Here is a 27,566-nt window from a genome sequence, read left to right on the forward strand (position 1 = left end):
AGAAAACCATGTTTTAAACATAGCCTACACAAAAGTGCTTTATTGAAATATTCAGATTTTATATTTAAAAATACATTTGTGACCCTGGACCACAAAACCAGTCATACTCATAAGTCGCACGGTTATATTTGTGGCAAAAGCCAATAATACATTGTATGGGTCAAAATTATACATTCTTGTTTCATGCCAAAAATCGTTAGGATATTAAGTAAAGATCATGTTCCATGACGATATTTTGTAAATTTCCTACAGTAAATATATATATAAAAATTATTATTAGTAGTACTATGTATTGGCTTCATTTGGACAACTTTAAAGGCGATTTTCTCAATATTTCGATTTTTTTTGCACCCTCAGATTCCATATTTTCAAATGTCAAATTTTCTCCTATCCTAATAACTTATTTATTCAGCTTTCATTAGGCTATGTGTAAATTTCAAATAAAACAAAGCAATTTAAAAAAAATTAACTAAAGTTGTGTCATTTTCTGAAAAGTCTATCATATCTTTCACATTTTGAAAAGGTTAAATTAGTAAAATTGTGCATTTATTTTTAATTAAATCACATTTGCTGTATCTAATAGCCCATCTTTGTGGCAGCTTTAGGCCTTATAGCTTAATATGCACATATGTAGGTATAATGAGATTGAGTCACATGTTTAAAGCCACAAGTTTAAAGGGGTACGGAAAACCTACACGCAAATCTGCTTATTTCTAGTTTTGTTTTGGTTGCGTTGCATATCTGGATGCGTGGCCACCGTGGACTGCGCCTCGCTCTTAACAACTTTTCGTGGTATTTTCCTCCCAGTCGAGGAGAGTTTCTATAGAGACGCCTCGTGTTGCTGGTGTGACGGTTCCTGCTCCGGTGGAAAGTAACCAATGAGAGACAGGAGTGCGGTGTCTGGTTACTCCCTCTCTTCAGCGAGCAGGAGGGCTCACAGACGGAGAGAGAGAGAGATCTGAACCTCTCGGGCTGGAAGGGTGACTTGGCTTCCCAAAGGAACCAAAGACGCGCTGCCTGTTTTCAGCCTCTTCTTTTACTCGGATTCTGCAAGATTTTACGCATTACCCTTCAAGGACAATCCAAGGAGTGCGGGTTACTTTTTTTTTTTTAACGGATATCATGGACCTTACGGTCGAAGTAGATTTTATGAAGTAAAACCTGTTGCCAGTTCGACCCGGGCTGGTTTTCCATTTCAGGTTTGCTGGTGGATGTGATGCTGGACTCTTGTTTGCGCTCTGGCTGGTAGTTGGAGCGAAGTTTGAAGTTGTAGGCCACTTATTTGCGAGGTAAGTTTTTGTTTTTACATCAATACTTTGTTGAGTTTGATGCTGTTGCTTGCAGAGTTTACCAGCTTTTATATTAGTCTATAAACCGCGCAAGTAGCTTTACACACCATGAGGCACCAGGCTTTGGATTAGGAAAGGTTTATGTGTGTATTCGAGCAAAAATGCGACTTTTATTCGAACTTTATTCGTTTTTTATTATCACAGTCTATGTATTTAAACATATGAGCTCTGCAAAATGTGCCAAATGTTGCAGTGTTGGATGGTGGAGCGAGTTGGAAGTTACCGCAGGTGTTTTGCTGATGGCCATTGGTCCACTTGAGGGTCTCTCTTCGATAATTTTTTTGCATTTAACATTAATTTTCAGTCAGTGATATTGAAATGAAAGACTTTCTATCTTTTTTTGGTATAATTATTGTAGGTATGTCATTGTTTTGTCAAATTTTTTGTAGCCTGACCCCCCAAAATCATCACACTACAAGTCTAATATCACGGATAGTAATTTCTGTCTAATATGACCCTGTTTAATGGGAAATTGTGAAGTATAAAAGTTAGATGCATGTTTGAATGTTATGCTATTACATACATTTCAAACTAACAGTAAAGTACCTTACCATTGTAGGCTATTTCTAGCTAGAAAACAATTCCTTTCTAATTTGACGACCATTCATGTAGCTGCATGAATATGGATGGTAAACTTTCATACATTAATATAGTAAGGAAAGAGAGAATTTTAACATTCTAATGTCCAGGTAAAGTCAATTCTATCTTATTACCTGACATAGAAATCTGCATCTCCATAAAATCATTTGAATAAAATCCGGTAATCATAAATTACTTGAAAGTAATTAAAGTGCATTTAGTACAATAGTATTATCATTACCACACCATGCCTCCACAGTACTTTTTGCAAAAGTTAGAAGGTTGTACTCTGCTATTTATATCCTGATGACCATCATCATGAGTTTGAGGAACCTTTCATCCCCGTGCACTTCAGCTCTCCAAAGCTGTCATTTTAGAGCTGGAACTTGTCATTTTTAGTCTGTTTATATCTCACAATGCCACTCCTGAACTAATGGCAGGCGGAACTGTCTCTTTCCAGTGTAAACACGAGGAGTTCTTATAAAATGATTCTGTGTGGTTTGCAATTCACAGAATTAGCAGTGAAAGAGAAGGGTTTTGCACAGAGGAATGTTCCCGACACTGAGGGTGTCTGATTCATCCAGCCATAGTTATAGGGGCCAATACAAGTTCTTGTTTTCTTTTGTGCTGTGGTCCCAAGGTTTGTTTTATCCTCTGCGCTGAGCTCAATGGATCTTTTGTTTCACTATTGCAGTTCATACAGTCCGGGCGCTGCTTACATCTGGGTTGTGTGAATCTGGCTCGGTAATCTTGCCTAGCCAAACATCTCAAAGTTAATTTGTGCTGGACAGGAGATGGTTTACCAAGTCACCATGACATCAAAATGGACAGTTCTTGTTCTTTTATGGAATATTGCAGTATTTAATATACATTATGTATCAGTGCAAATATTATTTTATTCACGTGCCCTCATAGCTTCATTAATCGAAATAACTTCCCCTCCCTCTTGCTCATCTCTTCTCGTGTTTACCGGTGTGAGGGCGGGACAACTTGTCACTCACATGAGATCACGGCAATAGCAAATCAAAACCATCTAATGATCTAATAAATTCCCAATGGCCAAAATCAAGTCCCGTCCTAATTTTTTTTTTCTTGTTTGAGAAGCCGTTTCACTCGGATGTACATCACAATATGGAAGAAAATTCTATCATAACTTTCTTTGTTTCATGCTGATTTTAAAGATGAAGGATGTAATATTGACAGCTAGTGCTTGAAATGGGCACTGCAGTCCAAATTCAAAATATTGGAGAGAGTTGTTTGCCCCACCTCCTCCTCCTCAGTCTCGAAACTCATGCGGGTTGCCAGATTGAGGACACGCAACAGAAACAAGCGCAATTGACAATGGAAGGCGACGAGCCTGATAATGTAAGAATATGCCTCTGGTTTTAGATGCTGAGGATTTTTAGGTCGGGTAGAATCTGCTATCTCTATGTTTGTTGGCTTCCATAGCTGCAATACATTGTGTTTCCAATTACTGGCAAACCGGGTGTCGAAATACTATTGGATAAATTGTCAGTGAGCATGATCACATGTACCAAAACAAAAGCAGACATTCCGACACGGAACGCACATTTCCGAGTAAAATAGCTGGCTAGAATGTGAACTTAGCATATTTCCTAAGTAGCAAACATATGGTATTTTTATGCTTTACTACAGATAAAAATAAAAATACATACAGCACCTTTAAGGTCCCTTCATGCCAAGGATTCCAATAACGTTTTATAAATCATTCTAAAATAAAAAGAATAGCAGAGTCCTATAACAATAATTGCACAGAGAAAAAATATAATTGGAATCATTGTCAAACTATTTTTTTTCCTGCTGATGAATGATAAAAAAAGATTCACAGCCAATCAGAATCCATCCCGTAAAAAGTAATTCAGGGGACCTGTTACCACAACTTAAATAAATTAATGGTTGCAAGTTAAAAAATTCTAATTTAATGATTTAATTAAACCTTTTAAGTTGCAAACATCTTTTTGTGGAGTTCTGTTGACACAATTATGTTGAACTTAATATCGTCTGTAATTTAAACTCAAATTTGTGTGTTAATTGGCTTTTTTATTTTAAAATAGGGTGTAGTAATTTAATGAAATTGTCTTGATAACTTCGGAAATTAGGCAGTGGATTTCTAGTTCCCAGCATGCTCTGCATAGGATTGGATAAGGAGAATAAATGTTGGAATTAAGTGTTAATTTATTTGTTATTAGTGAAGGGAAAGACCTGTTAGTGTTTAATGCTGTTATGTTTGACAGTTTCTGTAATGTTGAAGTTTTTGTGGTTACAATTGTGCTGAAGAGTAGATACATGAAGGTAAACACTACATTGACTCTATGAGCAATCACTGCGCTAAAGCCAGTGACAAGTAATATCTTACTTGTTCATTAAATATACATGTTAAATATGTTATTTTAGTAGGGATGCACCGAAATGAAAATTCTTCGCCGAATAATAATAAAACACTTGGCCGAAGCCGAATACCGAACATGGTTTTTCAAAAAAAAATTCACCATTGCATAAATTAGCTTTTTACTATTTTGTCTTACTTATAAAATAAATTACAATTTAAAAAGTAAAATAAAAATATTTTTATTCGGCCATCTTATCTTTTCTTTGTCCTATTATGCCTACAGGTATCATAATCAAATCATAATCAAATTTAGTTTGTTTGTTCATGAGAGGTTTTGCAAGCCTGTATAACTCATCACTGAATACAAACTGGCGGTTTGAGCAGTGAGTGGAGTCTGACTAACTTAAAACATATTGGCCGTTACGTACAAGAGATCAACAACTAGTCACCGCTGCAGAAACACATTGTAAACGAAACATTTGACGTTCTACAGACACAAATATGCACTGGAGCATTTGCCAATATATTACAGTATCAGCTGAGGGTGCTCTTGCTTACATTTGAGGGTGCTTAGACAATTCAGCAGAACAGTGTCTGCAAACGGCCATTTCTGAGTCTTTCTCTGAGACTTTAAAGCCTTCTTTAAGCCTTGTTTATACCATAGACAGTAAAAGAAATGGACACAGCGACCCCAAAGGCTTCGAAGGGGAAAAGTGAAGTCAATTAGAAGCAGTCACTTCCTGATGGCTAAGCGTACTGCGCAGCCTCAGACTGAGCTTGACGACAGATGTGACGTGAGCAACCAGTCTGACAGTTGTAAGTCTTCTATTTGTTGTGCAAAGTGAAATCTGAATTAGGGCTGCTCGATTATGGAAAAAATCATAATCACGATTATTTTGGTCAATATTGAAATCACGATTATGTAACACGATTATTTCACATGACTTTGGGAATGTGTTGTATTTATTAAAAATACACCTTTCAACAATTCAATTGAAATTGTAACATTTGTTGTACTTTTTGAACTATTAAAATAAATAAAATAACATATATTCAAATCAAAGTATAAAAGTATTCATGTAAAAATGATAATCACAAATAAATAAGATCAACAATATGGTTCGGCTAGATATGCTTTTCAGGTACGTCTAACATTAGTTTTCAGGTACAGAAATGTCTCAAATGTAAAATAACATTGCATATTTGAGTGCATAAATTAAAGATGAATCCTATTAAACTTACAAAAGCTATTCAATCCGGATCGGATATGCGTCGTCTTTATCGACTGTATAAAGTTCACTTAAGGCATATAAAGACTATGTCTGCTAGGATACTCATCAAGATGGACATGTTGACATACGTTTTGTGTGAGTTTGTCCGTTCAAGAGCAAGACTTGAAAGAGAACTCAGTATTTGCGCGCTGTGAGACGTGTGCGCGCTCTCGGATGAGCGCACAGAGACACATTTTCTCACAGCGCGCGCGGCTTCTCATTCGCGTCTTCTGGCACTACACCCGGGTGATGACGGTGAAAACGACTGGTCATATTCAAACATATGGCAGCACTCAAATGCATTGAACAAAGTTTATAAAGAGAGAATTATTTGAAAAATATGAGGGGAAAAAGGACGTTTACACGGCACCCCTGCTCTCGTCAGTTTTTGTTTCTTTATTTGATTGTCATAGGTCACTCTGTTTAATTTTCAAGTGGTTAAACAGATTCGTGGTGTTCCCTTGCGTTGCAGTCACTACCATGTAGCAAATCTTGCACGTAGCATGTTTCTGCTCGTCGTCTGATTCTCGAAGCCAAACTGTTCCCAGACAACGGAGTTGGTTTTGCCTTTTTTGCTCACCAAACGCTGCTGTAACTGCCCTCCTTCTGCCATCTTTACTCGCGCCGAGTTTTTAAATTCCAGCGGATGATATGCACACGAGACTCCCGATCTGAGAAAGTTTGTGAACGCAAGGCAAAATAATCGTTTTTTCTCGATTGTACTATTTTGGTGATCGTTGGGAGGCAAAATCGAAATCGAAATCGAAAGAAATCGGTAGTGAATTTGTATATTATTTTAACATGAAATCAATGAATGATGACAATATTAATTGTATTTCAGGAAGGGTAGTGTACATAGTATGCCATTTTATAATGAAATATATGAACACAAGAAGCTTTTTAAACATAATATATAATGATACTATTCATCATAAAATGTCAGTGTTTCCCCTAGGTTTACAGCTTTGGGAGGGGGGGGGGACATCCCGTAACTACTAGTGTTGTGGAGCGGGAGTGTTACAGATACGTGGTGTTGCCATAGACAATAAATTAATTAATTTGGTAAATAAATATAAACAACATTTATTTATACATCACACAACTATTTACAACACTAAAGAGGTTGGCTTTGCTTGAATTGTTTCTCCGGATTTTGTTGCTTTTAAGAAAAAAATAAAATGTTTCCCTGTTTAGGTTCGTCACCTTCTCCATTGCATTTTTACCACTAAAGTTACTACACGCAAATCCGTGTTTTTTGTTTTGTTTTTTGGGGGGGATATATTTCAGGGATCAACGCTAAGGATTCTTTTCAGGGGTTCAAATTTTTACTTGCCCTGCCAGAATTTTCACTGGCCCCACCACAAAAAAACTGATAAATAAAATAAAATAGGCCTAGTATTGTTTTTGAGCCATGTAAGCTTAATAAATAAGGTTATGACTCTAAAAACTAATATCCTAACTCATATAATTGTTTTATATTGTTAAAGACAGTCAGTAATAAAATAAGAACACATAATCAAATTACGAGCAAAAGCACAAATAAATACAGCAGAACAAACATATACAAATGAAATAAACAGTTATTTTCATGTAGGTCTAAACTAAACAGGTACAAAAATAGTAATCAAATGTAAAATATCACTGCATAGTCTGCATAAAATTATATGTCACTAAATAAAAATACAGATGATCGCTTATTAAAAGTTATTCAGTCAAGAACAGGGAGTGAATTTTTTTTTTTGTGTCTTTTATCTCAATATTTATATAGCCAATGACGATATTTTCCGGCTTTCCGTGTGTTCACTGTTATACGGTAGGGGGCGCTGTAGCGCATTTCCTGCACGAGAACAGATTCTCCTGATCAAAACCACAACACAGCCGAAGAAGCAGCAACGTGCGATATCATGTGTAAGCAGATGCATTATGTAAAATAACGCGATCATCACCATTAAACAGCATATAAATCACAACTGCCTGATGTTTTTGAATGAATTGTCAACCCAGGACGAGTTATAGGACTGTGAAGCTTTGGGGTGTTGATGGACTCAATCTACAACATCTGTGTTTTGTTCATCGTTCGGACGTAACGTTAGTCTTTTACAAAAACGTGATTTTTTCAGCTTTACGCTCAACATGTTGCTTTTTCATGAAACTTGCAACATTCAAGTGTTGATTAAAAAAAAATATATGAAGCTGGAATAAAATAGTGGGTCTGTTCTTTCTTTTGATATATTGTTCTGTGGACCATTAAAACTTAAAATGCTGGCGGTGACTGGCAAATTTGGCAAAAACTTTCATTTTAAAAACCTTACCGACTATGTTTACGATGATACTCAACAAGACAGTCATTTTGATATAATTTTGTGTGAATATTCGCGCGCTGTGAGACGCGTGGCCGTGCGTGTGTGTGTGTGTGTGTGTTGTGTTGCTGCCCTTCGCGAGTATCAAACTGAGAGACACTTTCTCGTCTATGAGCGCTTGAATATTTAAATTGGCAAGGCTTAAAAATGCGCAAATGATCAGTTTCCGTGAAGATGCAGCTCTGGCCCGAGTGTCTTTCACGCTGGCACTGGACCACCGGGCAATTCTTATTGTCGACTGTAATGACAAATATTTTTTGTCATTCATTCAGGGAGGGCGGGGGGTCGTTTTGGGAAGGCGGGGCGCCCCCCCAAAACAATGGTAGGGGAAACACTGAATGTATACAGAGTAGGCCTAATTAGGAAAAGTTGTTTACTATAGTAGTTGAGTATGATTTACTTATTGATTTGTGTCAATCGTAAACGAAAATGCACTTGTATTTATCTGCAAAAGGTTCACATACAGGAGCTTTCAGCATAGTTTTAATTTATAACTAGTCGTCTATTTTGAAGATACATGTGCATAAACAACGACTAAAGCTGCCAGAAGTTTTTGCCCAAACTTCAAAGACACATTTAAATGATTAAAGCTAGAGGCATATCTTAACTTTAATGTTACTTTAATCATGCAAACTACCTATATACAGCATGTTATTATGCATATGTGTTTGGGACAGAGGGGAACCAGGTCGCATTAACAGGAGATATATGCAGCCCATAATAAATAAAAGCACGAGACGTACTGGGGTCGGAAAAGAACACCGGAAAATGTGACAGTCTGTTGCAATACACGCGCCACGGTTCAGCTGCGCGAGAGAACCATGGCAGCAGGGTTGCCAGGTTTACACAACAAAACCCACCCATTCGTTACTCAAAACAAGCCCAATCGCGTTTCGGCGAGGTTCTCTGGTAAACATCGCGTTCGGGGGGTTAAATATGTGTGTTTTTTTGCTTCAACCCGCGGACATGAGACACAGCCCGCAGCAACAGTGTAGAAGTAGCCCAATTCCGCGGGGAAAAAAGCGGACTTGGCAACACTGACTGGCAGTGTGAAAGCTCCCGCTCTCCACGTGCACAGCTTCTGCTCTGCCACCGCGTGCAGTGTGAAACCGGCGTTACAGAGCGAACAAAGCACAGTTTTATTCGGCTTCTGTTTAAAGTACTCCCACACTTTTGAATGTCGCGGTCTGGCTTTATATGATAAATGATCATTTTCACTATGCCCGGGAGCAGAAGCTGCCATTATTCTAGATCTTCTGTTCCATTCTAGAACGTAAATAATGTGCCGCCGACGCGTCGACGCATTTCACGCACGTCGACGTATTTTCGTAGTCGACGTCATTGACGACGTCGACGCGTCGTTGCAGCCCTAGTTATGACGCAATCGTTAGCCTATTTTTTTTACAAAAAACGGCTTCTACGGGGCGATAGTGTCAGATACAAGGTAATGGAGCCTTTTATACATAGTCGTGTTTCTTTAGAAATAAACAATGGTCAATTGGAGTCTTTAAATACCACAGATGTAAAGTTATTTGCTGTCAAAGTGACGCCAAAATGAATGGGAGTCAATGGGATGCTAACAGCAGGTGATGGCTTTGTTAGCAATGGCTTCCTGTGGAAGGTACGCTTTCCGGGTGCTGGATTACCCCCTTGGTTTATACTCGATGCGTCCGCGCTGCAAAAAATAACGTGGACCAAGCGGGCGAGGCGCGCGCAGTCAGCGGAGGTTTGCGCTGCGGAGCCAGACTAAAGTATAAACAAGGCTTAATGCAGGATTATTCAAATCTTGCCCTGGAGGGCCAATGCGCTGCAGAGTTTAGCTCCAACCCTAATCAAACACACCTGAACATGCTAATCAATGTCTTCAGGTTCATTAGAAAGTCACAGGTTGGTGAGTTTGATCAGGGTTGGAGTTAAACTCTGCAGCGCATTGGCCCTCCAGGGCAAGATTTGAATAACCCTGGCTTAATGCTTCCACACTTCCGACATGTGCTGCATTGCTGCATTTAGAAGCGTGCGCGCCTCTCTCTCTCTCTTGCTATATTTGATCGCGTCATCAAAACCCTCATTGCTCAGTAAAATTTATTTTGTCTTTTCACTTATTTTCGGCCGAATAATTTCGGTTGCCGAACAATCGTGCATCCCTATATTTTAGCATGTGCTATAATGATGGCGGTTGATTTGAACAGAAATGGATAAGTAGATTAATTGGTTCCAGGGTTACAACTCTGGTAGTTGGAGCGACTTAAACAGAATTTTTTTTAAGTTGATTAATTTATACTACAAATGATTAAGTTCCTCTAACTCAATGTAGCTTGTTGGTTGAATGTACATTCTCTCAAAGTTGTCATAAAACAGACAAATTGATGCAAACTGTTGCGTTAATGCGTTAGTGTAGAATATAATAATGACACTGAGGAAAAATATCATTGGAATCACTTTCAAAACCTCTTTTCCATATGATGAATGATAAAAACACTGATAGCCAATCAGAATCCACTGGACCTTAAAGCGCTTGCGCATTTAAAGCGGCAGACGACATACCTGCAGTTTGTGCTTATAATAAACAATATCATTTGTGCGTTGGTGTGGAAGCTAGTTATTGTTTTAATCATCTTTATAGTTATCATTCTAGGTGTGAACTGACCTTTAGCAAACCAACTCTGGTACTGTGTAAAAGTACATTGGAACTTTTGGCAATTCAGTCCATCAGTTTTAGCCCTGCGTTTTGAGTACTTAGACCGAAATTGGATGGATTTGAAAGTAGGGCGACAGTGAAAGAGATTTACCTTCGTTCAGTGGATGAGGTCACCTCTGACTGTCTGAATCCAGCTGCTATGTATTTCTGTTTGCTATGAGGCTTCCCAATGGATTATGGCGCTTATTATGTGATGTAACAGCCATTCGGATGGTGCATTTGACAGGTGGGTAAGAAAGGGCGCGAGCGCTGGTTTGCTTGCTTGTTACGTTTGTGTAAATGTTTATTCTGTTTCCTAACATTCGGGTGAACAGGAAGCTTCTGTAGGCGACTTTGATAAAGTGGCACAACAATCTTGGTTGGCCTCAGATTTTACAAAAAGAATAACATAAGCATTGTGTCGACGTGTTTTTCCGGTCATGCTTTAAGGAGATCTTTCTCGCTGGATTGAGAAATGTGTTGAAAGGAAGTCTCAGTTTTGATGGCCGCCTGGATCAAGCCGCACCCTCACACCTTTGATGCTAATTCTGCTCTTTCAGTGTGTTATTTTGTTCTGGCCTGTCTCCACTGAGGAAATTCCATCTCTGCTGAACCGCAGTTCAGTGCGCTTTTACACGCTAGACGCAGCTCAGGTTTTTAGTTCGGCTAAATTCAATCATCTATGTGAGGTGTTTTTCTTTAGAATGTGCATATGCACTCTGCTTTGTGCTTATTCTGAGAATTATATATATTTTTTGTCTTTATATACTGGACAGATTTAGGTTTCGGAGTCAGTGCTGATGCATAATTTTATAAATGATCTATTGAAATAAAATGTTTTTTTGGACATGGAAATGAAGCTCTAAATGTTTTATATAAGACTTTATACAGCAAGGATGCATTCAATTGATCAAAAGTGAGATTTAGATCCTGAAACATAAATTAAGCTGCACAACTTTTTTCAACATTAAAGGTCCCATGGCATGGATTTTTTATTTTATTTTATAATGTATTCTGAGGTGTACTTGTATTGTTAGTATGATTTTTACATCATAAAATGTTATAATTTAGAAATAAAAGGCATTTTTTTTCTATACTGCTGTTTGCCCTCTGGCTGAATGCCCTGTTTCAAGGGGCGTGTCTGCTGTGAGACTTCAGTAAAAACGCCCACTGTTGTGATTGGCTGACATCTTTGCATTTGAAATGAGTATCAGATCTTGTGGCGGAGGGGGCGTGGTTTAACGAGGTCTACGAGGCACGAGCCTGCCAGAGAGACGGATGGACCTGAGTTCACTTCTCATCAGTTCTCTCTGTACGTCTCAGTTCAGTGAACTGTTGTAGTTACTAGCATATACTTCAGGTTATTAGTTTATTTCTAGTCGGAGGGGCTGTCACTCATGTCAGAAAGTTAGTAACTTTAGTAAATTATGGATCAGCGCTAACTTGAGACGCGAACCGTTTAGAACGATTCAGTCCGATTTGGTGAACTGGTTCGACCGGTTCACTAAAAAGAACCGATTCAAAAGAACGAATGTTGAAGAACGGACATAACTAATGGACCAGAGACGGAGTGATTGCTAACAAAGTTATATTGTAACTACTGAGTTGTGAGCGCTGTCAGCGCGAGTTTGTCGTGTTTGTTTCTGAGAGTTCTGAATAAACACGAGTCCCAGTCACTTCCTCCTTATTCTACCAACTTTGTAACACGTGTAATGTACCATTACAGCTGTCGAGATGAACGAGTTACGAGTAAGTGTTGATTATAGCATTATTTTTAGATATTTTCCTATCATATGAAAAGCGTTGGTGACTCACATTGAGTACACAGCGCAAACAAAGACACAACAGTGCAGTAATCCAGTTTATTGTGGGGATAGCTGGCTGATCTCAGATCAGAAGGAACTGAAAAAAGACTTCTGTTTTCATTTGTACATCCAAACACTGAGAAACTGCCAGCATTCACTCGTTCACAAGCCATGATCTCTCGAGGAGAAACAAATATGGCGCTCGCATGGGCGTGCCAAATTCTCTGGGTGGAGGAAAAGGAGGTAGCCGTTCCTGTTATGACGTCATAACAGGAAAATTCAAGATCAGCTCGTCTGAGCTGTCATTTTCTCAAAGGCAGAGAAAGACAGCCAGAAATGTCTAGAGGCACTTGGGGACAATATTCAGGCTAGGGGAACTCATATTAATGTTGAAAAACCTCATAAAATGAAAATATCATGCCATGGGACCTTTAATAATAAGAAGAAATGTTTCTTGAGCAGCATATTATCATATTAGAATGATTTCTGAAGGATCATGTGACACTGAAGACTTTAGACTGAAGAAATTCAGCTTTGCATCACAGGAATGAGTTACATTTTGAAATATATTAAAATAGAAAAGTTATTTTAAATTGTAATAATTTTTTACAATATTACTGTTTTTACTGTATTTTGGTGAATTATATGCAGCCTTGGTGAGCAGAAGAGACTTCTTTCAAAATAACAACCCTTTACAATGCAAGTAAATCACTTGCATACTCACAATATAACACAACATTAAGTCAAAATGCGTGTCCTGGCAAGTACCCTTGTAAACATAGTCAGTTATGTGTTAAGTGAACGTAAACCGATATAACATTTACACTTACATTCTTTGAGTGAGATCCCACCCCTGTGGGGGGTTGAAAACATGCAGAACTAGCTCCTGTAGTCTCTAGCCTCTGGCCAAAAATGAGGATATTTGCGGGGGGAAAGGGGTGAAAGTACCATCATTTGAACATACTACCGGGTTTCTACTGATACAAAGCTTAATGCTAATCGCTGAAGTAACCCTTTAAGGATTCATCTATATTTAACTTATACAGTAAAGAGTGTCTATGCAGTGTTATTTTACATTTGATTACTTTATTCAATTTCTGTAACCAGTCTACCTAATTTGTATCTAACTACTTTTAGATCTGCCTGAAAAAACTTTTTTTTTGTCTCACAAGTAAAATAAAAAATGTACTAGCCATTGGCGACTCAAGCTTCAGTGTGTCCGTAGAAGATTGAATAATTAAAATAATCTTACTGACCCCAAACTTTTGAACGGCAGTGTAATTGCTAATGTTTGATATGGCGAGTAACTAGACTTTTACTCTTGCATTAGAACTTAGTTTGCACAATGCTAGGGTGTTGTGGGTGGTTGCCAGGGTCTTCTTGCTTGAGTTAATTTTCTTTTCTTGTAATGCAGTAGATAAGACATGCAGAGTAAGCTTTAAAATAAAAATGGAAAGTGGAAATATTTCCTGGATGATTCACATATTTTGGGTTTTTCCAGGATGGAAACTTATTGAATGCTCGTATATTTTGCTTTCTACCAGTACTGTATATCCAAGTCAAGTCAGGCTGTTGCCCCGGGCACAGTGTGTATATCTTTGGCCTAGGCTCAACACGTGGCGGATATTAGAGCGTTTGACCCTGAGAAGCAGCGACGAGTGGGTAGTTTTATTCCGGAGGCCTCTGGTTTTCTTCGGAGCTCTAGTTTAGAGGTTTGATTTATCACACCATTGGGAGAAGAAAAAAAGAAAAGAAGCCTCCCCCTCACTGATCTGGGATCAGAGCTGACCTGTGTGAATTACAAGCATTACCATTACAAAATTGATCACACAACTGACAATTGGACCTAGCAAATATTGAATGTAGAAATGGTTTTAAAGGGTTAGTTCCCCCCAAAATGAAAATGATCCCATAATTTAATCCTAGCCTTCCTAGGTGTATATGACTTTCTTCTTTCTACACAATTGGAGTTAAATTAAAAAATATCCTTGCTCTTCCAAGCTTTATAATGGGAGTGAATGGTGCCTTGTTTTTTGACGCCCAAAAAAGCGCATCCATTCATAATAAAAGTAATCCAAACGGCTCCAGGGGGTTAAAGACCTTCTGAAGCGAAGCAATGCAGTTTTGTAAGAAAAATATCCATAATTATTACGTTATAAAGTGTAATTTTTGGATTAACTAACCCTTTAAAGTACATTGGGAGTTGAATTAGGGCTGCACAGTATCAAAGACTTTATATATAGGAAGACGGTGCACTCCGATTACTTATGAATGGGAGAAGGTGTAACGCCCAACATGGCGAATAAGCCCCGCCATTTAAATAAAAGAGCCAATCGTTGATTCTTTTTCTTCATAAATTAAACATTTTGAGTCTAATTGGCTGCATAGACTGTATTGTCCAGCCCTGGTGGAGCTTGTGGAGGGAAGAAGATGAAGAGAAAAGGAGGAGTTGATTTGCATAGTTCTGTTCCCCATAACAACCTTGTTATTACTAGAGATGGGAGAAAGTAAAGTATTAATGGCCAGGGATGAGTGTAGAAATGATAGGCTTCCTGAGCAATGAACAATCATGATGAACTTAACTTGCACAAGCACCGGTGGAATAGGAAAAGAGAAATGAAGATCAGGGGCGGGGTCAATCTTTCAGCCAAGAAGTGACTCATCCAGGGTAAAAGGGAGTTCTGCCTCTACCTTGTAAGAGTGTTTTGTTTTATGCTGCAGAAAATATGCACAGATTCATCATGGTGCAGTAATCTTGCCCTTCCAGTCGCCTGTGTTACTGCCCCATATACTGCAGACAGAAGCCTACTGTTCTGATCTGCCTTTAGTTGCCAGGGATTATTGCGCAATACTCATTGTGTTGGTATATATATATATATATATATATATATATATATATATATATATATATATATATATATATATATATATATATATATATATATATATATATATATATATATATATATATATATATATATATATATATATATATATATATATATATATATATATATATATATATATATATATATATATATATATATATATATATATATATATATATATATATATATATATATATATATATATATATATATATATATATATATATATATATATATATATATATATATATATATATATATATATATATATATATATATATGTGTGAAAAATTAAGAGACCAATTTTTTCCAGAGCTATGCATACATGCATACATGCATGCATACATACATGCATGCATACATACATGCATGCATACATACATGCATACATGCATTGTAAAAAAAAAAAAAAAAAGACCACGAGGTAACTTTCTGGCAGCAAGTTGCTATAGTTCATTTCACAGTATGATTACTGTAAAGAATCTGCGCAAATCTGGCTTACTTGAACGCAGAGCACAACGCAACAAATAACAGCGCGCTGAGTGAGATGAGAAGAAACTTTGTTCCGCATGTTGTTTGATGTTCTTTGTACTGTATTGATCTGTCCTCCTAAAATACATTTTTGGTGATGAGGATGAAAGCGTAAGGGAGGAGATGGCTGGATTACAGTATAATATTGCTTGAATAAAAAAAATTAATGTATGAAATTCTAATTTTATTATAAATAAATATATAGGCCTATATAAACTGTGACGCGGTTAATCTGGTTTATTTCTCTCTCTCGCTCTTTTTTTTTTTTTTTTTTTTTTGGCTAGTAGAAGTTCTCAATGGCCAGTAACTTAAATTTTTTGTAGCCAAAGTGGCCGGCGAGTTAAGTTAATTTAAAACCCTAATGGTAACTATATTGTTAGTGTGTTTTCTATTGCAGTAATAATTACAGTGCTGCAGTCTTTATCAGAATAGTTGAATGCTGTATTTTTTTTTTCATTACTACATTAATTTTGTGTACTGTAAAATGAAGACACTTTTTGTTTCACAAAAATGACATTTATTGAAAACATTCAACATTTTACATGTGAAAATACACAGGCATAAAATAGATTTTATTTTTTATTTTTTGGGGGGGATTCTGTAAACATTTTGATTGATTTGTAAACCGCCCTACTTTCCTAAACCTTCCAATTCATTCTCGTTGTTCAAGAAGTTCAATTAAAATAGGAAATGATTAAAATTGAAATGAAATATGATTCAAAAACATTCATATGTTCCTGAACTGGAAACTTCTTCCTGAGCTGGAGTCTTCTTCCCTGCAGTGGAAGAAATTAGTCATTAATGTAGACGTTTATAGGCAAGACTGATGGCTTGATGACAGTGTATACAAGTTGGATTGGCTAAATGAAATAATCCAGACATGTATTTCTATGGTGCTGGAAGGGACATATTCGGTTCTGTTTGTTTTGTCATGGATGTGACCTATAACTAGTGGGAACGTGATACCATTTCGTGGCCACAAGATCATTTTGTTGAGGAATGACATTATTATGTTATGGCCATGCAATGTTTTAAATGGCCTCGAGATCATATGCAGAGGGAACAACATATTTTTCTCATTAACAAACCTGTGACAATAGCAACATTTAATATAATATAATATACAGCCCAAAAAAATTGCTCTGGATTTAAATAGGCAAATGCTTAAGAGTCTGTGATTGTATAATTATTGTAGATATGTTTGTAGCATGTTATATGTTTGGCAACAGTTCTTCTAATGCCCGTTTGTACAGCCGATTGCACGCGGAAAGCTGTGCCCGTTCCAGGTGACAGCAGTGTGGCGATCGTTTCCGTACAGAGTCTATTTTTTGCTGTGCTGCACTGCTAAATTAAAGTGACCGCACATTGTTCGCATTCAAATAAACATGTACTGACGAGAAAATCTAGTAATTTCACCACAGATGCATATAATTTAAAATATACTCTGTTTCAAAGTCAACACATGGCTTTTTTTTTTCTTGGGGAAAGCAAGGAAACGACACCTTACCTGGCATTTAGGTAAAAAAATGTTACATAATGGTTAGCACTCGTTTTTTTCTGGAGTTGGAAAAACAAAGGTCTTTATGACCTGCAGGATTTCTTTTAAAAGGGTTTAAAAACGAAAAAAAAGAAGAGTCTTTTGTATAGCCTGTCCATAGTTTTCAGTCATGTGACTGTCGCGGAGCCTTGGAGGGCAAAACCCTTAAAGTGCTGTAATGTACTAAAACAGTGATATTAAAAGATCAAATTCAGTTTACACCTTTTTGATGATGCATACTATATACAAGCGAGTAGATGAGGCAAGAATATGAACGCAACGTGTTTTCTTTATAATGGGTTTCGATGGGGAAAACACCTAACGAGAAACCTTGTGTTGCACTAATGTTCTGTGTTTGTCTGCTTTCCTGTACAAAGTATGCAACATCAAAAAGATGTATATTGAATTTGGTATTTTAATATCACTCTTACTGTATTAATACTGACTACAAACCTGGTAAAAATGAATAGCGGGCAATGGAGGAGAGCCTTGTTTTGCCCTCCAGGTGGGCGTTCCTATAAGCGTGTGACAACACGTGAAAACTATGGATTGTACGTTTCTAATTTAAAATGTTTGCGATTTTAGGCTATAACCTATGTTTACATGTTTTGCCACTTGTGTGAGCTAAATCTAAAGTACTAGGCTATATAAATATAAAGTAATGAATTGAATAAAACGTTTAAATGTAGTACGTTAAAACGTGACATCTATGAAAGTGTAAACAAAGAGAATTGCAATTGTATGTGTGAAACGGGCGTAACCCTAATTGATGGAGTGTGTGTTCATTTCTTTAACAACCATGTAGGAAGACACATCATGGCCATTCCAGGAAAACTTTGGGATGTGCTGGAGGAGACTTTACAGAGTGCTGGACTCTTGCATTGGCAATACAAGATCTTGACAAAAAAATGTATGCACCTCTTGATGGAAATAACATCACAAGATGTATTTCCAGAGCACCATAGATGCACCTTTAAAATTATTATAAAAAATTGGGTTTGGATTACTTTACTCTCCCAATTGTGTGATTATATGGTTAGTTGCTTTTGATCATTTCCTTTTTAACATTGTTTTTGTCCCTGACCTTATCAGAACAGACCTGCGACCCATTTTTTGGGTCATGGCCCACTAGTTGAGAACTACTGTTTAAAGCTGAAATGAGAGAAACTTAATTTGAGGAAGCGTAGTTGCTTCCTGTTTTATGTCATACAAGCTTTTTAGGTCTCAGTGATCTGTATTTGGAAAATCTGTGTATGAGGCATTCCTGGCTCTCAAGTGTTCCTTATTTTTAACAGAGATTAAGTTAGACAGAGAGAGGGAAGGGGATCCAGCAAAGGATTCTGGGAGTTTGGAGTGTTTTTTGCTTTCCTCGGTCAAAAGCATCTCCAAGAAAGATTTTCGGCTCAGCTTACTGGCATCGAGCTGTTTTTAGAATTACAGATGATTTAACCGGGTCCAACCACAGATTAATGTTATGAGAAAATTAAACATCCTCTCTAATGGGCTTTGGTGTTCTTTTGGAAACTGTTACCCCATGCTTTAAAAAAATGGATTGCTTCTAGAGTTTTATTCTTGAATCTGCATACTGCCAAGTTCTGCAACAAAATGGAAAATACTGAAATGATGACTCCGGTCTCAGGCATTTATGGGAAAAACAGAGTGCTTGTATCATCTGGAAGATGACTTAAAACAAGTGATGTTCGCCTATCTCATTAACCCTCTGTCTCTACATGGAATAACATTGGTGTGGGATTTACTTTGAAACAATTTGCATTCAGACATTTCTGGTAAATTTCACAAATGGTTACAAAGAAATGGCAAGTAACATTGAATTAAGCAAGGCATTTTTAAGGTGAAGTAAAAAGACTAAAATAATATTCCAATAATCTTCAAAAAATCCAGGAAGTTTCCTTTGGGTAAAGGGATTTCTCCTGCTTGAGGAGCGTGATGAAATATCATGTTTCAAAGATGAATCCCTATAAAATCCTCATTACTATGACCAGGAAAACCCTGACCACGCTCATTGTTTGTGTTTCCCCAGCTCGCTGGGCACTGGGGGAGTAATCTTGGCCTGAATCTACTATCCATTGCAGCTCTTCTTTCATTGCTGACTAGTTTTAAGGGCTTAAAGTTTCATGTCTCAGCTCATTGCTACTGTCTAGAGAAAATCTTGAATCTTTAAAAGATCCAACCAGACCATTATGAAAATAAATATGCTGCAAAACTGGCTCATAAAGAAATTCACAAAAATTGAGCAACTTGGTATGTAACTGCCCACATTTACATAGAAAATCAAAGTGGGATCAAGTGACAATCTTCCGTTCTCTCTCTTGAATCCAACACGGAAGCGACTTTAACTGCAATTCATCGACTGGCCGCTAGAGACAGGCTCCAAAAGTGGTCAAACCCATAGACCCCCCATTTTTTAAATGCCCAACTTTACAGCAGAATGTTTTTTTTACAGCATGGTACAAAAAGTGGTTTTGGTCTATATAGCTATAATTTTACTCTTCATGACAACTGTGAGGGGGGTGAATTTTTTTATAACTCATCTGTTTAAATGATATTAAGCATTAATGTTCTGCATAATTAAGGGATTGGCCACTTGAGTGATAGGTCGACTAGCTGTTTGTTTGCTCCACCCACATCCCGCCTCTTTGCCCATTTCGGTTATCTGGGAGTGACGTGCCGTGACGTGCTGCCAAGATGGTGGCGACCGGCTCCGCCCACTTTGGGCTTCAAAAATGCCCAAAAACAAGGGACACTACGCCCATTGTTTTATACAGTCTATAGGATGCAGGGTTATTATACTTAACTAAAAATATATCCATATAACCATTTTCATTACATGAAATAAAATAAATGCTAACTGAAATAAAATAAAATATACAAAAATAAAAGTCACTTTTAATAAAAGTAATCAAAATGCACAATTCGTGTTTTTTTGTAATATTGCAGCATTTATTATACGTTTATCGGTGCACATCATACATTTTTTAATTCATGTGCCATCATAAACTTTAATCAAAATAGCTTCCCCCTCCCTCTTGCTTCTCTTCTACTGGTGTGAGGGCGGGGCAGCCTGTCACTCACATTAGATCGACCAATAGCAAACCCCAACCATCCAGTCAATTCCCCATGGACAAAATAAAGTCCAGCCCTACATTTGTTCTTGTTTGAGAAGCCGATTCACTCGTCTACGTCACAGTAAGGAAGAAAACACCGGTTCATGCTGACTTTAAACTTATTTTGTGTCAGCCAGTTGCTAAGAAGTTTTCTCATTTTCATTTAATTTTCAACCTGATGTACTTAAGTAACTCAAAGTAAAACTAAATTACTGAAACTTAAAACTAAAATTAAGCTGAAAACAGAAGCTAATACAAAATATTAATAACAACTATAATATTTTCTCAATAATCCTAAAATGGCACTGGTGGGAAATTATTAATTTCATATTCAAAGTGGTTTGCCAATGATATCAGGGATTATTTACATTTAAGTCTTAAAGGTGCAGTAGCATTAAATTGTGATTTATTTTTTAATTTTTTTTCTGCAAGAAACATTGAAAAACATTATTAATGTACAAAAATGCATTTAAAATATGGCCTTATTAAATATGCAATTATAAAGCTTAATATTACAGAAGTAGTTTGAAGCTGTGTTGTTTGTGTGTTTTTTGGTTGTGTGTAAATAACGCTGTAAAAACTGGCTTTTCTTCCTCCTCTTGAAACATTTTCCCCAGACGGGCAAGATTTCTCCTTGAAGTGATTACATACTGCATAACCCAAATTCCCCTGCAGTCCTGAGCGTTTCAGTGCTGCTTGATGCCTTTTAACATTTTTAGAAATAACTGCCATCATGCATAATGACTGGGAAAATAAACTTTTCTGAAATAAACACTTGGGTGTGAGAGCTCACATTGTTGGGAAGGTGTAACATATGCTGCTACAGTATGTTCGGAATGGAATTCTAGCGTACCTCACACTGCATGCAGTATGTAACATATTGTGCAGACATGACTAAGTAAGTTGCACGTATAATTAATCTGCACCCAAAATAGGTACAGTTAAATTGCCTTTTTTCAGTGGTACTTTTTACAAATGTAAAAACTAAACATAACATTAAAATAACGCAAATTATTGCATCTTCCCTGTTGCCGTAGCAGTTTCAAATTATGTAAAACGAATACATTTGCATGTTCTTCTTAAAATGTTAACACATACATATTAAGTGTCTGCATAATCTTCCTTATTAACTAGTTCTGGCTACTTGAAAATTCATAAAACATTTCAGAAACATACATGGAATATTTCTGAATGAATCTTGAATGTATTTTAGATGTTCTATCTTGTGTCATGTTGAAATGTTTATATAATAATTTAAATTAATCAACTTAATCAAAACCTTAATCTATCAAACAAGCAAACTTAAAAAATTCATAATATTTCAAAATGTCAGACTGAGCTGTAACACATTTAGCCTCTATCTGTGTGTCTAGTTCAGTATCAGTCTTTTGCTGTTTTAATGAAAATGAGGAACAAGTGGAAGTTAATCTTGTGGTGATCCACATGCATGTACTAAACCTGGAATATTACTTTAAAGTAGGGGTGCACCGATCCGATATTAGGATCGGATATCGGCCGCGATACTGACAAAATAGCTGGATCGGGGATCGGAAAAATTAACAGATCCACAAGCCGATCCAGGTGTTTTTTCTGTCGCAGCAGAACCTACGTCATTCGTCAGCTTCACGTGTGTCGCATGCTAGAAGGGAGGGAGCCAGAGAGTCGGCTGTGTGGAGGAGATATTTCCCGCTTGCCACGCCAACTAGTTCGTCGCTGTTTCGAGGGTATTACTGCAAAGTCAGGGTCTTTCCTGCATTGACATTTTTTTGACGGCCAAAGCCTAATTTGATGAGTTATTGTTATTTACGAGTGATGTAGAACAGATGCTGCGCTTGTGACTGTGACAGAGAGACCGATCTGAGAGCTCCTCCCCCGCGCGCGCTCTCTGGGTCTTCAAAATAATCAGTGTTCGCTCTCATATTTCACATATTAATCCAAATCAAAAGCTCGGAAGACCGAAACCATGTTGCACGTGACACATTCGGACAATTTTGTCCTTGAATTATCACTGGGTGTGAATTGCGCTCAAAAAACATTGACTCTTCTCTGACCAGCTGACATAAAGCATACTTTCAATAAGCGGGAGACAAATTATATCCAGTTATGAAGTGTTTTCTGTGTGTTGACATCTTTCGCGATGTTCTAACAGACGGGATTCGCACACAACGCGTCTGCTAATGTCCGATTCGTGACCTAATGACTCCTTTGAACCGAATCATTTTAACGACTGGGCAGAACAACTGATCTGTCCAACACTGAACTCATGAACTCAGTTTATTAATTTACTCAGAACGCAACTGAAATGAGAACACAAGTGTGCTTACCCATTTTAGCAAGAGTGGGTAGTAAGAATTATTTTTAATTATCAACAGTATTTCATCTTATTTCTGTTGACAATGTGTAGTAAAATAAATAGGCCTAGCCTACAATCATTTAATCTGGAGTGAGGTGAAACCAGAACAAAGTTGTTATTAGCTAGCTGAAATTTTTTTATTAAATTGCATATGGTAGAAAATTAGACTATTTGTTAATTTGTAATGCTACTTTTTAATATTGATATGATTATATACCAAAACAATTATCTGTAGTGTAAAAAATGTTTGGTAACTGTCAGATTACTATTGTATGTTTGACCAATACACTGTTTTTTGTTTCCACTGCTACATTTTATTTATTTAAAGAAGTTAGATTACATTCTATTTTAGATTTGAATGCACAATTGTTTTTTAAATAAATAAGAATTCAACACCTTACATACATCTGTTATTTTGTCTTAGTTATGTTTAGTTAGTAAAGTCTGGTGCCTTTAGTCTCTTCAAGGAAGGTATAAGGTGGAAGATATACAGTTTATTATTAATTCAACAATATATCGGATCGGTATCGGGTATCGACAGATACACAAAGCCCAGGCATCGGTATCGGTATCGGGACTGAAAAAGTCGGATCGGTGCACCCCTACTTTAAAGGGAAGTCAAATGCATTTGATTTAAAGATACAGTATTCCTTGTAGTAGGTCATGCGAGGATTCAATGCAAACTGCAAATTTGCATCCAGTGCAAATTACTCAATACTGCTTTAAAACAATTGTTGGTAGTTTCCCATTCCAAATATTCCCATTTTATGCATTTGGCTGACACTTTTATCCAAAGTGACATTTTTATCAGTTCATGCATTCCCTTGGAATCGATGGTGTTGCTCTACTGGAATGAATATACGCCATTATTTTTACACTGGTTCTCTCCTGTTCTCCTGTGGCTAAACGCACCGGTGGGAATGACCCAGTGCTCCACAGCACCCTTAGAGACGGGGGGAAAACATTCCACTCAGTGGCTGTGTTGGAATAACAAAAGCCGAGGAAAACAATCTGCATATGACAGCCCCCCACAGTAAAGGCTAATGAGGCATGCGGGAGCGGTCTGGATCATACTTTCCTCCCCTCATATCCCTCTTTCAGAGAGTTTCACATCCCCAATGGCATTCCTGCATAAATACGCGCCTATCTGTAGAGCTTTCTTTCTCTTATGTGGAATGACCCGCTCTCGCTGGGGCCTTAAGTGTCTTAGATGGAAGGTGATTGCCATGTCTTTTAGTGCATTCTTGATGGGGTTTGGTCTCAGAAAATGAGATTTAGAGCTTTTAAAAAATATTCTCTGCTTGTAAATGCTGGAAGCAGCCACCTTTTAATACACGCGCACACACACACACACACACACGCACACCTCCACCCTTAAACCTGTTTTTATATTTGAAAAAAATTCCACTTAAAATGACAAAATTGTAATGAAAGATTATGGGGATGTTTTTTCCTTTACTTTGGGATAACATGAATTTGTTAAATCAGCCTTATTGAAACTGATTTATTGCTTGTTTGTGTATGTAAATAAATAGTATATAAATACATTTATTTATTTTTATTATAAATTAGTTTTTTTTTTACAAATATTTGTAATTTTCTCCCCAATGTGATCTCAGGCTTTATTCATTATTTTTATTTAACTACTTTTATCACTTATTTATTAATACGAAAATGAAAAATTCACAAAAAGTTGATCACCAAACATGACAGAAGTCACAGATGTGCTCTGATGTTCCATGCATGCACGTGCTGCCTGAAATATCTGACTCCACAGTTCAATTGAAATGGGACACATAACCATTTAGGTAGCCCCTCGTAATGCCCGCCCAAAAGTAATCTTTTAAACCCTGAGCTTCCTCTGTCTCTCTTGCCTCACAGCATGCTGGGATTTCCAGGGGTTTATGGCTCTTTGTAACTACAGCTGTGGCAGCAGTGCAGAAGTTTAGACATAATGACGAGCAATTTCTCTGCAAGTGTAACTGACCCCACCCTGACAATTAGACCTGACGGGACAACAACAGGTTTGCTTGTTTTGTTGTGACTGTGGTGGTTGATGGACTGTTATTTGGATCAGCTGTACAATTTCAGGAGTCTTTTCGTTTTCAGAATCATATATTTAAAATGAAAGAATCGCAGATTTCTCCTCACCTATTTCCTGGTAGGCTGTGTGGTATTCTGTTGAGATCTCACTTTAGCCTCCTGAGGTCAACAGCTTGACTTATGAAATCATGCTTCAGGAGAGAGGATGATGGAACTGCTCTTTCTGTGAAGAGCACATGCACACAAGCACTTGTTAATTCTTTTTCTACATCTATCCGTTTCTGTTCTTAAAGGTGAAGCATATCATTTCTGCACCACTAATGGCACCAAATGGAATCGCAAAAATAATCATGAATGTTTTAGACGGCTTTCTCCACCCACTCTGTGTTCCATCGGTCTGCTGATGGATGTAACCATCAACCGTTGTAATATTACATTTAAAGTATCTTTTCATGTTTTAAATCATTTCAAATATCAACATTCAACATTTCATATTTAAAGCATCCAAACATTATGCATTTGTAATTGCAGGTTATTCATTTGTCACCTCTGAGCTGCATTAAACAGACTGTGTAAATCCATCTAAATTCCACTTCAGTTTCATTGCAAAAATGAATTATGTTGATAGATTTAATTTGATTGGTAACAGCCCTATTGTGTCTTGTTAAAATAATTTAATTAATTGATTAAATTTAAGAATTTGACACAAGATGATTCATCTATATATAATTAGGTTAAGAAATGGCTTTATAAAGGGTAAAATCCCCATAATATATCGTCCAATTATCGTTATCGTCAAAATCCCAGAAAATATAGAGATATATATATATATTTTTTGTCAATATCGCACACACCCCTAGTTAGAGGAACTTACTTGTAGCATAAACACACATTTTTAAGTTGATTACTCAAAAAATTAAGTTGAAACCAATTAATCTTCTCCATTTCAGTTCAAATCATCATCATAGCCATGGTAACATAACACATTTAACATGTATATTTAAAAAACAAGTAAGATATAACTTGTCACTGGCATTAGCGCAGTCATTGCTTATAGAGTCAATGTAGTGTTTACCTTCATGTATCTACTATTCAGCACAATGGTATCCACAAAAACTTCAACATTACAAAAACTCTTTTAAATGTCAAACATAACCGCATTAAACACTAACAGGCCTTTCCCTTTACTAAAAACAAATAAATGAACACTTAATTTCAACATTTATTCTCCTGAACTGTAAATCCACTGCCTAATTTCCGAAGTTATCAAGACAATTTCATTAAAGGATTAGTTCACTTAAAAATGAAAATTTCCTGATATTTTACTCACCCCCATCTCATCCAAGATGTCTTTCTTCAGTCGAAAAGAAATTACGTTTTTTGAGGAAAACATTTCAGGATTTTTCCCCACAACATTGACTTCCATGGCAACCAAAATGTTGAAGGTCCAAATCAATGCAGTTTCAAAGGGCTTCAGAGGCTCTGTACGATCCCAGCTGAGGAATAGGGTCTTATCTAGCGAAAACATCGGCCTTTTTCAAAAAATATTTAATGAATATACTTTTTAACCTAAATTGCTCATCCTGCGCTGTTCTGCGTCTCGCCAGTGCGCGTTTGTTACCAAAAAATAGGTAAAACGTTGGACGATTTTGAAGTTGAAGATGGAGTGTTTTTTGGTAAAGGGCGTTTGTATTAGTCCTCGCACGTTCACTTAGGGAGGTACTTTCGCCTACGTCTTGTGTGACATTTTCGACGTGATTGCGCACTGGCGAGCAGCAGAGAAGCGCAAAATGAGCAATTTAGGTTAAAAAGTATATTCATTTTATTAATTTTTTTTAAATGACTGATGTTTTCGCTAGATAAGACCTTATTCCTCAGCTGGGATCGTGCAGAGCCTCTGAAGCGCTTTGAAACTGCATTGATTTGGACCTTCAACATTTTGGTTGCAATGGAAGTCTATATTGTGAGAGAAAATCCTGGAATGTTTTCCTCAAAAAACTTAATTTGTTTTTGACTGAAGAAAGAAAGACAGATGGGGGTGAGTAAAATATCAGGAAATTTTCATTTTGAAATGAACTAATCCTAATATAAAAAAGGCAATTTTAGTTTAAATTACAGCTGATATAAAGTTGAGGTTATGATCAACATTATTATGTCAATAGAACTCTACAAAATAACGTTTGCAACTTACAACTTGCGTGCGTGTGTGCGTGCGTTGGCTGATATCACTTGGTTAACAATAGCCAAACAGCAATTTACTATAGAATGTGTTTTTAGGCTACTGTTGTAGGTGATTCAGCCTAAATGTTAGCGATAATAGCAAACACCCAATACATATTTGCAAAATAAGGGTTCTTCAGAATTTAAAATCCTCATAGATGTGCAGAGAGCACTTGTAAATGTCCTGAATGTACTATGTTGATGATGATTGTAAGAATAACATTGATGCGTTTTGTGATCCGCAGGCAGCATGCATGTGTCTCTGGCTGAGGCGCTGCAGGTGAGAGGAGGGCCCCTGCAGGAGGAGGAGGTCTGGGCCGTGCTGAACCAGAGCGCAGAGAGCCTTCATGAACTCCTCCGCAGAGGTAAACCGCAGTGATAACTCCCACATCTCCCAAGGGTACCCAGCCATGTTGGCTCTGAACTTGAGGCCTTGGGATGGCCGAGACAATCAGAGACCTTGGATTGCAGTCTGATA

General features: G+C 37.1%; 1 protein-coding gene across 1 annotated transcript in view; it reads left to right on the forward strand.

Annotated features, from left to right (window-relative positions):
- The first annotated feature begins 931 nt into the window (after positions 1–931).
- ptpn13 (protein tyrosine phosphatase non-receptor type 13) overlaps positions 932–27,566 on the forward strand; it is a 115,037-nt gene continuing 88,402 nt past the window's right edge. Inside the window, exons 1-2 of the mRNA XM_079835706.1 lie at positions 932–1,289; positions 27,334–27,453. Of these exons, the coding sequence (XP_079691832.1) occupies positions 27,339–27,453 (115 nt within the window). The 5' untranslated portion in view covers positions 932–1,289; positions 27,334–27,338. The remainder of the gene's footprint in view (positions 1,290–27,333; positions 27,454–27,566) is intronic.

This window comes from Gobio gobio, assembly GCF_949357685.1.
Source record: "Gobio gobio genome assembly, chromosome: 14".
Lineage (NCBI taxonomy): Eukaryota > Metazoa > Chordata > Actinopteri > Cypriniformes > Gobionidae > Gobio > Gobio gobio.